The sequence below is a fragment of the Pipistrellus kuhlii genome, unplaced genomic scaffold, assembly GCF_014108245.1.
Source record: "Pipistrellus kuhlii isolate mPipKuh1 unplaced genomic scaffold, mPipKuh1.p scaffold_m20_p_3, whole genome shotgun sequence".
NCBI classification, from domain to species: Eukaryota; Metazoa; Chordata; class Mammalia; order Chiroptera; family Vespertilionidae; genus Pipistrellus; species Pipistrellus kuhlii.
In genome coordinates, this window is record NW_023425529.1 from 68,455,867 (window position 1) to 68,472,749 (window position 16,883).

The 16,883-nt window shown below is 37.5% G+C and overlaps 1 protein-coding gene across 18 annotated transcripts in view; it reads right to left on the reverse strand.

Annotated features, from left to right (window-relative positions):
* PPFIA2 (PTPRF interacting protein alpha 2) overlaps nt 1–16,479 on the reverse strand; it is a 413,992-nt gene extending 397,513 nt beyond the window's left edge. For 9 of the 18 annotated variants that reach the window (XM_045588301.1, XM_045588295.1, XM_045588296.1 and 6 more), the window contains exons 1-2: nt 15,344–15,494; nt 10,768–11,018 (exon numbers count right to left, since the gene is read on the reverse strand). In XM_045588301.1, the coding sequence (XP_045444257.1) occupies nt 10,768–11,016 (249 nt within the window). In that variant the 5' untranslated portion in view covers nt 11,017–11,018; nt 15,344–15,494. Of the gene's footprint in view, nt 1–10,767; nt 11,019–15,343; nt 15,631–16,219 lie in introns of those variants that run through there. The other 9 variants (XM_036456939.2, XM_045588302.1, XM_036456933.2 and 6 more) reach the window with 4 other exon arrangements.
* Between the last annotated feature and the right edge of the window lie 404 nt (nt 16,480–16,883).

The window sequence follows — 16,883 nt, forward strand, 5'->3', positions numbered from 1 at the left end:
GGTAGAAAATACAGCTGTAAACCATTGGGAAAAATCCTCTGGCTTCACAGAACAGAATCTAGTAGAGGGAGAAAGAGTTAATAAACAGGACAAAGAAATATAATATACACTGTGTTGGATGATTGTTTGCTATGGAGTGAAAGCTGAGAATAGAGATTGGGAATAATTAAGTAGGGGCTATTACAATTTTAAATAGGATGATCAGGCCTAGCCTCACTGAGGAGGTGAGAGCTGAGTAAAGCCTTGAATAAGTTGAGAAAGCAAGTCAAATGGTAAGAGGACAACTTTCCCAGGCATAGGAAATAGCCAGTGCAAAATCTCTAAGGCAACTAACTGCCTGAAATGTTGAACAGCAAGAATACCTGGTGGTGGGATAGAGTGAATGAGCTAGAAAACTACAGATGAGATCAGACAGATAAAAAGAAGGAGACAGATGTTATACCTCACCCATTTTAAAACTTAGGCTTGTACTTTGAGATGGGCATTTCAGAGATTTGAGCAGATATAAAACTAACATGACTTACCTTTTCTCAAAATCAGAATATCATTTGCTATTCCTGGTGAGATACAAAGACCCAAGCAAGGAGACTATTTAGGAAAATCCTATCTAATCCCCAGGTCTGAGATGAAGACTAATTAGGATCAAATTGTAGAGTTGATTATAGTGATTCAGTTCTACATATACTTTTGAAGATAAAATGAAGAGTCTTAACTGCTAGATTAAATACAGAAAGGAAACAAAATAAGACTACACTTCTGGGCCAGGCCAATGGAAAATTGGCATTTTTATTAATTGAGATGCAGTAGAGTAAATTAAGATCATGAACTCAGTTTGGACATATTAAATTTCTGATGTGACAATATGAGTTTGCACATCAAAGAAAATGTCTAGATGAGAAATATACATTGGCATCATCAACGTTTCCTGATGTGTAAAGCCAGGAGATGAAAGAGATCGTTAATGGTGTCAGTCGAGACTTGAGAAAAGATATAGGAACTAAACCCTGGAGGATGAGGCATAACCAATAATAAAGACTGAGGAGTGAGCAATGAAGTAGGAGAAAAACCAGACAAGTGAGATGCCCTAGAACCTAATGAAAATATTTACAGAAGGGAGAAATCTACTATACATATTTATAAACAAGAATGAAGGCAGAGAATTGATCATTACATTTAGCAATATGGAGGGTATAGATAATGTTCACAAGAGCAATTAAAGTTGATTGAGTAAATACCTAACAAATGGATTCAAGAGAAATTATTAAAAAATAAGTGAACATAATTTAAAAAATACTTTTGCTGTACTGGAAAAGAAAAAAGAGGTGGAAACTTGGTAGGGCAGCATCATTAATAGATTTCTTAAATGGGATAAATATAAGACTATTTAATGCTCTTGGCTATAATCCATTAGAGACAGAAACATTGATGATGTAGAAAACAGAGAGAAATGTCTTATCCTGGAATAGCAAGAGAGGATGAGATCCAGAACACTTGAGAGGTAGCTGGCTTTTTCCATGAACATGGACAGTTCATAACAGTATTTAATCAGGATGCTTCCATGTTTAAAACACTACTATGTGTTCCCAATGCTCTGAGGATAAAATTGGGCTCCTTGCCTGACCAGTGGGGCTCAGTGGTTGAGGATCAACCTATGAAGCAGGAGTTCACAGTTCTATCCCTGGTCAGGAAACATGCTGGGGTTTCAGGCTTGATTCCCCAGGGGGGAGTAATGGGGGGATAGGGGGGGTGTAGGAGGCAGCTGATCAATGATTCTTCCTCATCATTGATATTTCTATCTCTCTCTCTCCCTTTCTCTTCCTCTCTGAAATCAATAAAAATATATTTACATATATATATATATATATATATATATATATATATATAGTTAGTTAGTTAGTTAGTTAGTTAGTTAGTTAGTTAGTTAGTTAGTTAGTTAGTGACCCTCCTTTTGGAGTATATTTGTGGCTTTCCCAAGTAGAAACGGTTCTTTCCCAGTTTTACATGACTTGTTCTCAGTCTCTTCTCTGGTACCAATCATCCAATCCTCTCTTAAATTGTTCACTATTTAGGTACCTGGGCTTCTAACAAGGTACTTACTCTATAGGTTTACACAAAAATAATCCTAAGCAAGCTCCTCCCTCCTTTTAAAATACGTTTTTATTAATTTCAGAGATTTCAGAAGAGAGGAAGGAAGAGGGACAGAAGCACTGATGAGATGGAATATCAAACGGCTGCCTCCTGCAAGCCTCCTACTGTGGACTGAGCCACAACTGGGCATGTGCCCTGACCAGGAATGGAACAAGCAATCTCTTGCTGCAAGGGACTATACTCAACCAACTAAGCTGAACCAGCTGGGCCAAGCTCCCCTTTTGAGGGCCCCATTGGCTCTTCAAAAAATCACCAACTTTTGCATTGACATTGAAGTTCTTACAACTTGCCTGATATATGACTCTTTAACCTACCCTGGAGGCAGGATATCTCAAGCTACATCTGGCTTCCTTCATCTCCATCTCGAAGGAAACAAACATCAAGCTCTCTGAATGTTTTCCCTGAAGACCTTCTCACTTAGTTACATTGAACAGGAACCACTCCGCCCTCATACATGGATGGTAGATTATACACAGCAAAGCAACAGCTCTCCAAGAAAACCCCATCCCTTTGAACTTTACCATCTCAAACTTTGGAATCTTAAAATGGAGTCTGAGCTAATGCTGGACTTATTAGTAGGACTATATCTTAGCAAACCCTGCAAGTAAAGTCTTTCATCTCACTTATTTAGCCTCCTCTCAATAGAAAGATTCCCATTTTAATATGTGGATACTTAAATGAAACATTGCTTGGCATTGTGGGAGCATTCAGAAATGTTAGCTATTACTATTATCTTATTTAACATTTAAAGAGTGGCTAGATGAGGAGTTACACATATAAAAAAATTAGAGAAAGAAATCAAAATGATTTAAAACAGTTTGGTATCACAAAAATAAAGAGAGTAGGTGTTTTGTTGTTTTGTTGAGAAGGTAACAATCACAGTGTCAAATTTTATGGTGAATTTTAATAAAACAAAACAACCTCACTCATTAATTGGTTAATGGAGACTTAATTTTGAGCAGTGAGTTAGTGGGAAAGCCAAACTGCATTTGCTCAAAGAGTATATAGAAGGTAAGGACAGACAAGTTGGGAAATAAGTTTATAGGAAAAGAAAAGTTAGTTTGGGGAGACTGTTTTGTCTTTGTTTTTATTATTTGTATTGTACTCGTCATCATTTTACTTTTAAATAATAGCTTTTAATGTTACCCCCAAAAGCTAGAGCCAGTTGTGTGTGTGTGTGTGTGTGTGTGTGTGTGTGTGTGTGTGTGTGAGAGAGAGAGAGAGAGAGAGAGAGAGAGAGAGAGAGAGAGAGAGAGAGAGAGAGAGATGGAGAGAGAGAGAGAGAGAGGATGAAGATGCTAGAGACAGGAAAAAAAATAATTGGAGGAGATGAGTAGGAGGGATCAAGGATTTAGAGTAAAGTATTAGTCTTAAGCAGAAAAGGCAATGCTTAATATTAGAGGATATAGGAAATAAAGACAATTATGGGTGTAAATAAGTGTATAGTGGTATGTGAGAAAAGTGTGTATATTGAAGGACAACAAACCAAGTAGCCTAGAAAAGAAATGGTTATAGAGAAATAAGGACATTAGAATTTCAAGATAAAAATAATTAATAGCATTGCTTGGCACAAAGATGCAAGGGGCATGGAGAAAGAAAGAGGATTGATAAATTTTAAAAATGCGTCCATTGACAGCATACTGAAATGCAGTTTTAGAAGAATGGTGATAATGGAAGTCTTATTATGAAGGTTAAAAAAAGAGATAGAAATAATGAAAAATAAAAGCTTCAAGTGAATATACCATTTCAGTTGCCTGGGCGGGAAAGTGCCAACTGGTAGAAATAGCCATCAAGAAAATAGAATGACTGCGATAAGAGGTAGTGAAAAAGGCAGCATCTTTCTCTGACAGGAGCAAGGGATAAAACTGGCCTATTGCTTAGTGTGGTGGCATTAGGTTTCCCTGAAAAGCTCAAAGCTCAACCCAGATTTAATCTTCTCAGCACAATAGGAAAGAAAGTTGTTTGACTTAATCAAGAAACACATAAGAGTGGCTTTTGAGGAAGTGGAGAATTTGGGAAAACTATTTAGAAGAGGGTAGTTAAGATTTAAAAAACAAAAACAAAAAACAAACAACAACAAAAATACACCCACACAAATTAATAAAAGGACTTGCAAAATTAGATTAAGATTTTGGACAGTACGGATTTTAGTGCTTTCACTGTGTGCCAGTGTTCATCATTACCCAGTAAAATTGTGCAGTTAAGGTTGGCTAATAATGATGATAACACCTATGGTAATAATAACAGCAGCAATAGTGGCTTTTAACATTTATTGAGCATATACTATCTATGAGGCATTGAATTGGTCATTTGACATGTTCCAGCTCATTTATTTATCATAATGACCCTATAAGGCAGGTTCTATCATTATTTGAATGAACTACTTTGACCAAAGTTATTGAGCTAGTAACTAGCAAGCCAAAAAGTAGGTAGTGTGCCTCCAGAATAAAAGTAACTTCTGTCACTCTCTGCAAGTTTTATTTAAATATTTTGCATTTTAAAATGTTGAAACACAAACTGGAGATTATTATGCTAAGTGAAATAAACAAATCAGAGAAAGACAAATACCATATGATCTCACTTATATCTGGGATCTAAAGAACAAAATAAACTGTTGAACAAAATAGAATCAAAGGCATGGATGCATAGAACAGATTGACAGCTATCAGAAGGAGGGCATTGGGGGAGTGGATGAAGGAAGGTGAAAGAATTAGCCAAAGAACATATATGCACAAACCATAGACACAGACTACAGTCCAGTGATGGCCAGAGGGGATGGGGAGTGGGGATTGGATAGAGGTGGGCAAAGGAGGAAATGGGCACATCTCTAATTAGTGTCAACATTAAATATAAAGTTAAGTAAATAAAATGTCAAAATAAAAACATATCTCTTTTCCACAAGTAGCTTCTTTTAATTTAATTCATCTTCAGAGAATATATGAGTATATGAGAATATATGAGTTTATGAAAAATACCTCCTGACATTTTATAATGTTCAGGGTTTCCAAAGCACATAAACACAGCTCTTTTCAACCACTCCTGAGAGAAGATATCATCCCTTCTTCCAATTAAGGAAACAGAGTTTCAGAGAAGTCAAGTTAGGTACCAGTGGTTCCTCAGCTAGAATGTGGAAGGACTCCAATTCAAATTCAAATCTTCCGCCTGGCCTGCATGGCTCAGTGGTTTTCCATTGACCTATGAACCAGGGGGTCATGGTTCGATTTCCAGTCAGAGCACATGCCTGGGTTGTGGACTTGATCCCCAGTGAGGGGTGTGCAGGAGGCAGCTTATCAATGACTCTCTCTCATCATTGATGCTCCTATCTTTCTCTCATTCTCCCTTCCTCTCTGAAAGCAATGAAATATATTTTAAATAAATAAATAATCAAATCTTCCAACTCAAGTCCAAAGCCTTGGCCATTCAGTTCATTACTAGTTCTTGTTTCTTTTTTCTCCTCAATATTCTTTCCATTTGTATTGTTTCTATCAAATTCAAGGTTCACAATCCTATTTTAAATTCCTACACTTCACCAAAACTGACATATTACTATGATAATATTTCCCTAACATGATGATTACCTAAGCAACTCTTTTAGCATAGATTACACAGCATTATTTTAGCAAAAGATGAATTGCTCTTATGGTCCCTGCTTCGTCCCTCCCTGCAGTTTTTCCATGTAATTTTGTATTGCTTTCCACTTGGTCTCTGGTCTAGGCCAAGTGATATTAGCAAAATATACCCAAGAAGAAGCTTACAGAGCACTTGATTGTTTATGTTTTACTCATACTCCTTTGCCATGACCATGAATAATCTGGCCTATTGCAGGATTAAACACATGCATAGAGCTGAGTGACCCCAGTTGGTCTAGCTGAGGCCATCTATATCAGACAATGGCCAGTATAACTAACCATGCCAACCTTTAGCTAACTAGTGGCATAAGTGAGCACAGCAAAAATCAACCAATCCAAGTTAAGATAACCTGAATTTCATAAACCAATATTTTTGCAAGACATTGAGCTTTTGTGTTGTTTGTCACACCGCATTTTAGCAAGATAGCTAATACATGAATAGTACGCAATCTATCCTAATACAAACATCAGAATAATATTTCTTCATTATTACCTTATCATATCACCAGTTCATTCATAATTTTACTAATCATCCTGTAGACAAACTCCTATTTTTAGCTGTCACCACACATATGAACAGGCCACACTCCTCCACTGACACTATAAAAAATTTCATTCCTACCCTACAACCCTTCAATAAACAAATCTGTTGTTATTTTCCTTATTTAATTCCTAGTCTTCTCAAAGCAAAAAAAAAAAAAAAAAGATACTGTGAATATTAGGAAACCCAAAGCCTAACCCTGAAAGCAGAGTATAGGCTGAATTTCTACCCCCCAAAATGTCCTTGAACAGAGGCCTATGCAAAACTCTACTACTTCACATGAAATACCCTTGAGTTATTTCCAACCTTTTCCTAAAAATAACTCTCTAAAATTGCTTTCCACATGAAACTTTCTGCTGTTAATGACAATCAATATTATATCTCAAATATTTCCAGTACCTCTATAATCTTTTACCATATTAATTTTGATCCACTTTACATATTTTTGCTAAGCAACTCTATCTCCTAAATTCTCTGGAAGCCAAATTGTATTCCTTTTTTTCTAGTCCTTTTACAAGCCTATGTAACCATTTAATAATATACAGAAGGCCTTCAATAAATGTTAAATAAAATGATAAAAATTAATTTTAAACTTTATATATAATTTTTACAGTAGAAATCTCACTGTCTTTAATTTTTCTTTAAATATTATTAATAAGCATATTAGTAATTAACAAATATTTATCCTGATTTCAAAAATGTTAAACTGTTTATCAATATTCCTATCAAGTTGTTCTAATTCCCATTGACATACATATGTAGAAATTAGTTTATCTTTTGGCATTCTGGATAACAGATGCAATCACTTTTTATATAATGCTTTACAAATTAATTAATTTTTACTTACATTATTACTTACATACTTTTCTTTAATCATCATAAACTATTACTTGAGGTATTTGTATTAACCACTTTTTGTAATATGGAAATCTGAAGTCCTGACTCAAGTTATGATGTATGGTAGAGTCACAATACCAACCAAATCTTCCCATTTCAAATGTATTGCTCTTTCTACATTAAACCATATACATTTAGTTCTCATTTTACCTTGAAAGTACTTGCTACTATTACTCTACTGGTTGAGAGGATTGTAGATGATTGACATATGTGCCTGCTCTCAAGGAGTCTACAATCTAGTCACCTAATCAATATATCTTAATGATAATATGGTAAATAATAAGGGTAAGGAACACAGAGGAAATATACTTGGGCTTTCAGAGAAAGCTTCTGGGAAGATATAAAGGCTAGGCTGGGATGAGAAGTGACTCAAAGATATTGAGGAGAACACTATAGGCCAGCTGCAGAAAACCAGAAAATACAGAGAGACTGAGAATTACTTAAGAGATTTAAAACAGTATGGCCCAAAGAGCACTAAATTCAGAGCTGAGGGAGAAGACTTCATCTATGTGTATTCTCAGGTGTCTGGGTGAGGAATTCAAGCAAATTAGGATGAGAAAACAAGAGACAGATGATGACTGAGTTTGAGGCACATTGAAACTGAGGTTCTGTGGAACATGTGAATTTCTAGAAAATTGAGTGGGTAGTTCAGAAACATCAGGCCTCGAGTTGTGGAATACTTTTAAATTATGAGTATTATTAAACACATTTATATCCACTCATATGTGAAGAACTAATCATTGATGCATTGTTCATAAAAGAATGATGAGAGAAAGTAACTAAAGCAAAACACCAAGTTATCAATACCTAAAAGTATCAATATTAGATAGGCAATTTTTACAATGACGTGTCATAAAGTTTGACTCTGCTTTGAATTTTCTCCCATATTTGCTAAAATAATTTTTCTTGATGTATTTATAGTAATTTTCCATTTTACATGCTTTATTTCTGCTTTAAAACTCACATTTATGGTAATAATTTTCTCTATCAAGATAAATGTCAAATGCAGTGCCACCAAACATTGCAGGTGCATTGCTTACAAAATATTGAAAAAGATTCAAAGATAGCAATTAAAGAATACTCTTCTATTAGGAAACCTATAGCCCTTAAAGTACAGAATAGGTAATTAAAATGACAGGACTATCATTTAAGAACCTGTGGATTACTAGGAGTATTTGATATTTATAACTCTAAACTGCAAAACAATATTAAAGAAATGTGTCAAAGTATTTGTAGATCAGATTGAAACTATGTGCATTTAAATGTATAGGTTCATAATGCCTAGTATGTAATTCTCAAACCTATGCACTCTATAAACTCATATTTTGTTGTATGTTGCAGACTTGATTGGTGGCAAAACCAAGCCTGAACTAACATGAGACATTTATAGTTTTTATTTTTTCCATACCATAGAAATATTCATAGAATTATCTTCAGATATGTAAATGTATATTTATGGGATTCTATCCAGAATTCATCTGCAGGAGTATTCCATAATATTTATTACATATATACAAAGCACTAAGGAAAATTCTGACTTCTAAAACACCTGGCCCCAAAGTGTTTGGATAAGAGATTGACTAAAATTCAAAACTTGAAATTTTAGGTCATGTTATAAACCAGATATTCAATACAATCGAATTTCTAGAATTAAAATTTTTCATTCTTGTACCTTTAAGAATAGATTTATCTAAACAATATTATTTATATGAAAACATTTTCAGTTTTCTTTTCCCCCAAAAAAATATTGTTGTAGTACTTTCTATTTTCAGCATTCTTATGAAATAATCTCTCATTTTGATAAAGATAGAAAAAAAAATTCAAAAACCCAAATTATTCTTAGAATCACTTTGATAGAGTTAGGATCCAAATCAATACCATCAGGCTTGAATAAAATACGAAAAGATAAATATAGAAGAGGTACATGCATATTCGTACACTTAGGACCAAAGGGTCAACTTCCAAAAGGAGTAGGGAAAATGGGAACACAGGTAACACTTATGCAATTCAGTTATAAGTTGACTGTCCCAGGACATACTAAAAGTATGTTGAAGCTGCTCCCAAATATAATACAGTCCTATGCTTCTCATAATGAAACACTCTATTCAGAAAAAGAAATGATTATCCCAGTCTACAACTTGTCACAGAAGATGATGAATGTTTGGTTCAGGGACCACTCTTTAACAGCAGCATTGACCAACTCAAATAGCCCTAGTGAGGAGTAAGCATGATGTGATCACTCTAGAAATTACCTTGTGAAGAACAATTGCAAAGACTGAAATGTCTAGCTTTAAGAATAAAATTATTGATGAAGTTTTTTAAATGAATCAACTCATCCTGTGTAATTAGACACACCAGGTACCTACAGGTGAGAGTTACTGGAAATATAATAGTATCTCAAAGCAAGACAAGCTGACTATAAATGAAAAGTCTAGGACAAGTATTATCTATATAGAGTTATGGGATTACATAATGGGGTGTGAAAAAGGTTCTAGGTGGTCCTTTTTATTCTGATAATGATCAGTACTTCCACACCACAGTGCAAGTTAATAATACAGCTGGGTTTAGGATTTCATCCACCTTCATTATATACATTTTAATATTTATGAAAGCATAATATTTACAAGATATAACTTCACAGAGAGAAGTAAACTCTTCAACATTAGCTATATTGTATGTAAAGCACAGGACCAATTTTTTTTATATTATACAAAAATATACTACATATTGGTAGTGATTATTAAAAATCTCGTTCACTTTTTATGCTTTTTCCATACTTCAAATAAATACACATATGCTACTCTTAAATAAAAAAATTAACTTTCACTACTAACTTTGTATATAAATAATCTGGGAATCCTTAAAATTTTATATTTTTTATAAAATTATATTCTTGACAAAAATATTCTAAAAAATAACTCATCTAACAATTTTAAGTTTGTGAGACTAAGTGCTGAACTTTGCCTTTTTTCTAAATTCCAAAATAGTTTATTCAAAGAAACTGGTTGAGATATTTTTGAGTGGAGAAGGCAATACATCAATAACTCCCAGAATTTTTAAGCAGGTGGTAGGCATTTTAAAAGAAATATTCCTAACACTGTCTAAATAAAAATAATTAGTAGTTTTCCAAACTATTATCCCTTCCAAAGATAGAGCACACAACTGAAAGCGAAAAGTACATGCTTCCAAATGTCATGATTGTCTTTAAAAAAGGAAGGAAATCAACTGTTCCCATATTCTGATGATCAACAGGTGATTTTCCGCCCCCACCAAAACATACAGATTAACTTAAAAAAAGAAAAAGAAAAAGAAAAGACCAGGTAGAAACTCATGCTCCACACTTCCCATCACCAACATACCGCAATTTTCTTTGAGGCAAGGTTTTATGTGAATTAGTATCTATTCCTATTTTTTTTTTCTCTCACCAAAACATACACACCATATATTATAAAGGGAAACATAATTATAAGAATGGAAATAAAACAAAGCTTACTTAAGCCTTATCATATTTTCAACTGCAGTCGGAAGGACAAATGCTACCAGGAAGCATACCTGCGGCAGGGCTGAGTTGAGCTGTCTCTGGAGCGAATCTCTGTCGTAGATGACATCCTGCAGTCTTTGCTGGGCAAGGGAAAGACTTTCTTGGGTCTCACGTAGGGTGTCTAGAAGACGGTCCCTTTCATCAAGCATATTCACCATCAGCTGCTCAAAATGGGAGTCCGAGTCCGAGCCACTGCTTTGGGACCCCCTTTGGCTCATGGGGGTGTCCTCATTAATCGTGGGCATCACTTCACACATCATTGCTTAAAGAAAGTAAAGGGGAGGGAAGTCTTAGTAAAGAAATGTTTTCCAATAATGCTGCCCAGGCCTCAACCCAGCAAATGCTGTGCAGCTCCTTAGCCAATTGTCTCTTTTCCCCTTATTCCAAGCAAACTAAATATTTTTATCTCAAAGGAAAGTGATTTTTTTTCATGAATTATTCCACCTAATTCAATTTTTAGTAACATGTCACTACATTTGTTAACTGATCACCTTTTTTCCCCTATAAATTTACAAATCCCTTATTGCTAATACCTTCATGTTATCTTTATTTGTTATATATTGTTAACAACAAGCAGTGTCTGCCACTTAATGGGTGGGCAGTAAATTATTTTTAAATGACAAGTAATTCAATGAATTAATGTTCACTCTTTTATTCAGGAAATTTTACAAGTAAGAGAGTATTCTGTTTATACAATAAACAGTTTTTACTTTTTTTATTTTATCAACACTTTTTTCACACCAATTTAAAGCTTTTTTACTTCAAAACTCCCATTTTATTATTTTTACATGATCTCTCCCTAAATTCCTGAAGTAGACTACAAGGTAAAGTGCCAATTAAATATAACCTTTATGAAATAGAGTGAGGTACATACATTTGTTTAGATTAATATACTACTAATTGCGCTAAATATTCCTTTGTTTCCTATGAGCTGCATTGTCTGGTTTTCATCCAAACAATACAAATTAACACTTTCGAATGGTCCACAAAACTGATACCATAAATTACATTGGTCAATGCAGTAACTTCACATCTCAGCTGCTAATCAGAGGCTACCAGTCATGAAATAAATTAACTACACAGGATAGTTAAAAATAATAATTTATTGATTTATTTTAAAATAGACAACACAGACATTGAGATGCAACATTGATCTAGTTTGTGGCATTTTAATAATCAGAAAGTATCTCTTTTTCTCATTTATGCTCTGTCTTACATTTTTAAAAGAATCAAACACATCTCAGCTTCAGCTGTTGTCCCAAGGCCAGGAGCTATTAATTAGACTTAGAGGGCTTGGTTTTGCAGAAGGCTGATGTGGAGAAAGGCTGGTTTGGCTGTTGATCCTGAAGCATTCTTTGGTTTTATAATGCAAGGTCAATTCATTTTTCTGCCTACATGTTCCTGTCCTTGGGGAAAATGTTTATGATGATATTTTCAAATAAAATGTCAAGCCTTAACAGCTCAATAGTTAATTATTTTTATGTAATTCTTTCTACAAATTGAGTTATTGAGGAGAGAAATTCAATGATCTGTAAATGATTTGATCAGGGCTCTCTGAAAGCTAGGAGAAACTTTCAGAAAGATAAGAGCAAAGTACTCTTGTCGCTGATACCCTATGTAAAAAACATTAAGGAGGGTGATTTTTAGAATAATTCAAGATAATGCTTTGAATTATTGCTTGTCATTCAAAACAGTGGGCTACCTGTAGGTAAGAATTTGACTTGTTCAATTTCTTATTCACCCTAAAATAAATAACAAGGTAGATACACAGGATGTATTAATGCACAGATGTGTGAACACAGGCACAAACACATGCACGCACACACACACACAGTTATTATTGTTAGGTACTTAATGATACAAATAAAATATTATTTGTATTTTTTTATTTTGAATTTTATTCAAACACTATCACAAAGATGGAATAAAAATACTCCTAAATTTACAAATTGTCTTTACCTTGATTGAAAGAAAATTGCAAAACAAAAAAGTGTTCCAACACATTTGAATATTTAAAACAATTAGCTTACTTGCCATGCATGACATACATACTGAACAGCTGTGTCATTCTGAGAAATCATTACCAGGAGCCAATGTAGAATTTTTGTGTGTGTGTGTGTTTTGTTTGTTTGTTTGATATGTACAGTTACAACAAAATACTGGAAGAGAAAATGGTAGCATTGTGACAATTTGTGTCAAAACACTTGCGAGGTTTAAATTTTAGAATTACTTAAACATTATTAAATCTGTATTTTAAATTATATCCTTCTTGAAAGAAAGCCACTAGCCCATCTTCACTTTAAATTCCAATGAAAAACACAACTTTATTGATTAACTCTGTTATAATTTTCTCCTGAAGATACTACCCTACTTCTAACATAGACTTGTCACCAGGCTCTTAAATGGCTATAGAAGCTGGGTTTTGAGTAAGTCGAAAGATGCTATGATGAGAAGAAGCACCTTGGGGACTTCAGAAAGTCTATTAATATTAAATCTACACTCCAGAGAACTGGATTCAATTTCACTCCTGTAGCATGTGAACCAGGGAAAGTCACTGCACCTATCAAAACTTCTGTAAAGTCAGGTTAATAATCTATGCTTTTAAAAAAGTGTTCTAGCCTAGACCGGTTTGGCTCAATGAATAGAGCGTCGGCTTAGGGACTGAAGGGTCCCGGGTTCGATTTCAGTCAAGGGCATGTACCTTGGTTGCGGGCATATCCCCAGTAGGGGGTGTGCAAGAGGCAGCTGATCGATGATTCTCTCTCATCGATGTTTCTAACTCTCTACCTCTCCCCCTTCCTCTCTGTACAAAATCAATAAAATATATATTTTTTTAAAAAGTGTTCTAACACTCTAATTGTATACCTGACTGAGATTACACAGTAAAATAATAAGGGGCTTTTACAAATTCAAGTATTCTTTTTATTATAAAACATTCATCTTTTCAGAAAGAATATTTTGGTTTTTGATTCATATTTCTATGCCTAAAGATTTAATTTCATTGAGTACTCTGAACTCTCCACATTCAACTTAAAAAATCAAACTATGCAAGATTATCTAAGAAATAAGATACATACATTATGCTTTTCTTAACCAGCAGTCAACCCAAATAAATACATCTGAACTCTTCTCAACAAAACTGAGAGGGGGGGAGATGATCTTTCTACAAAAAATAAGACACTTTCATGAACTACTTTAGCTTCTTGAAATAGAACTCAGATTCTAATATAAATTACAAAATGTTTGTATAATCCTTAAAATATAACATAACCTATTTCTTAAATGCACATTTTAGGAATTAAAAGCAATTAAAAATAGATATTCAGTGTAAGATTAAACACCCTCTCATAGAATAGATGACATCTGAAGCAAGTTGGACAGTCCAGAAGTCTATGCTTATTCAACCACTAGTACATTTCATCTTTATATACCACCTTTAACTTTTCTGATCATTTTCAAAATCGCAACTGCCTTGCATAGCATAATTCCTGAAATACCAGGAAGGGGTTACTAACACTTTGCTTTGATATTTGCCTTTTCATCTTCTCCTCTCCAAAGTCAATGGGATACACGGATTACGTTACCCTCTTCTAGATGTGTATGCCTTGTTCATTAAATTACTGAAGGTCTCAAGACTGAGTAGAGATTATTGTATTTTAAAAGGAAAAAACAACAACAATACACTTGTTTTGTTTAATTATCTCAAATTTAGCTTGAATAATTTTATACAAGGAAAACCAACTCCCTTATTCTTAGCACATAACCTTGACTGTCTCCTAAATCGCTCAGATTTCAAAATAAAAGTTAGAATGCCCACCGGCGTCAGTACCCAAAAGCTTCAAGATCCAATGTGTTTCTTAGCAATATATGCCATTTAAGCAATACCCACACAGATATGATAGTGCTACAAAAGGCTTTTTTTTTCCTCCTTCCTGTCAGTGAATCACTTTATACAGGCAGATCAACTAGGACCTTAGTAGAAGCAACAATTAAATTATCTTTGGTAGTTAGTTTCTTCTGCAAAGATTGAGTTTTAAGAACTAACCCAGCTCCATCTCAGCTAACACACACACACACACACACACACACACACACACACACACACAAAAGTAGTTCCTTGAGAGAAATCCTAGCTATTGTCTGATTACGTTACATGAATATTCCTCCTCCTATTTAACTCTGAAATCCCCTGTCCTCTGGAAATAATACCATCCTCCTCTAAGGAAGCATTTTGCACTTTCTTGACCCCAGCGCCTCTACCGCTGGCCAAGGAGCCAGATCATCTCCCAGGGCTGGACAGCTGTCTCTGGGCCACACCCCCGCCCCCTGAAGAAGTTGACTTCATCCTTTCCACACTTAGCATTCTTCATTCTGCCCAACGGGAGGGAACCGAGCAGGGAGAGATAGGAGGAGGGATGGGAGTGAGACCTGTGGGAAGCCAAAGGTACCCAGCAGTCGGTAATTGGCAAGGAGGAATTTGCATCTCATCTTCCCTGGGGGCGGGGTGGGGCCGGGTGGGAAGGGAGTTAAAAAATAAATGAATAAATAAATAAAGCGGTAGGGGAGACTCAAATACAGTCATTGTACCTAATGCCGGTAATCTCGGGTCCCGCTTCTTCAATGGATCAATGACCACCGCAGCCTCGGGCTGGCCGGGAGGGGAGGCTCACGCCCGGCGCCCCGGGACCCTGCCCCCGGCGCGGGGGGGAGACAGGCCGCTCAGCCCCGCGCGCCCCGCGCCCCCCGGAGCCCCCCGCGCCCTCCGGGCGGCCCGGCAGCGGCTCCGCATCCTCCCGCGGCCCCGTCAGCGGCCAAAGGGGGAAGCGTCCATCGGAAAAATGGCATATTACAAATTTTGCTTTGGGAAGCAGAGCTCGGTTCAGACCATTGTCAGAGGCAGGAGAGGGGGAGGCGGCTCTTAAAGCAGCCGCAGCCCCTTTGCCAGCCCCGCGCGCGCCGCCGCCGGACACCGGCGCCGGGAGCCGGGAGCCGGGAGCCGGAGCCGGGGGCTGGCGGGACCTGTGGAAACTTAATCCGGGGGCACTGCTCCCCCTCCAGGGCCAAGACACCAGCAGGGCATCTCCCCAAACGTGAGCTTGCGGGGGGGAGGGGGGGGATGCTGAGTAACTGGCAGGGAAGTTCTCCACCTCATCCCCCCTCCGGGAGCCCCTCCGGAGTTCACCGCTGACGCCCCAAGTAGGGAAGCTACAGGGAAGCGGTTCCCCGGGGATGCGGGAGGCAGGACAGGTGCCCTCCTGGCTCCCAGCCTATTTCCGCGCCACGGTGTCTGCTTACACACACAAAATAAATAAATAAATAAATAAAAATTTAAAAAAAGGCATTTCTTCTCTGGAAAGGCAAGCAGTCAGGCAGTCAACCCCGCACACACACACCCAGTGTCTCTTCCCAGCCTCTTTGCAATGCCAGCCTCCCCGCCGGCATCCCCGGGCCGCGAGGACCAACCTGCCGGGAGCCGCTCTGATGCTACAGCATCTCCTTACTCGCCTCTCGCTGTGGCCGCCGCCGCTCCTCCTCCGCCTCTCCCCCTCCTCCTCCTCCTCCTCCTGGGCAGCAGCCGCCTCCTCTTCCTCTGGAACAAGGGCTTCCCCTGGAAGCTGCTGCAGTGGTTTCCACCGGCCCTTAAATAAATTCTGAAGTAATCACGTCTCCGCTCTCTCCTCCCCACGCACACGCGCCCGCGGATCCACACGGCTGCCCCGGAGCCGCCGCCGGGCTGCCGGGCCCGCGCGGGTCCCAGTGCCCCCGGCGGGGCGGGAGCTGGGGATGGGCAGGTGTGGGGAGGGAGGAGGCTCTTCCTCGCCGAGCTCCCCACCACCACACACGCACACACACACAATGGTCTTTGCAGGAAGCCGCGTGTCTGCCCGCGCTGCTGGGGAGGGAATGGGCTTGGGCACCTTCTGGCTCTCGGATCTCCTGTGCTCATTTCTTTAAGCCGCTTCCTTCTCCCAGGACGAGGGCATGACAGTCACGGTTGTGAAGACCTGAGTCAATCCGGGTGTGGCGGCATCTGTCACTTCTCTTCTCATCACCTCCCCGGTTCTTCTCCATTCATGGCCTTGGCGATGAGGATTGTGTGTGAAGTACTCCCTGCCCTAGGAAATGT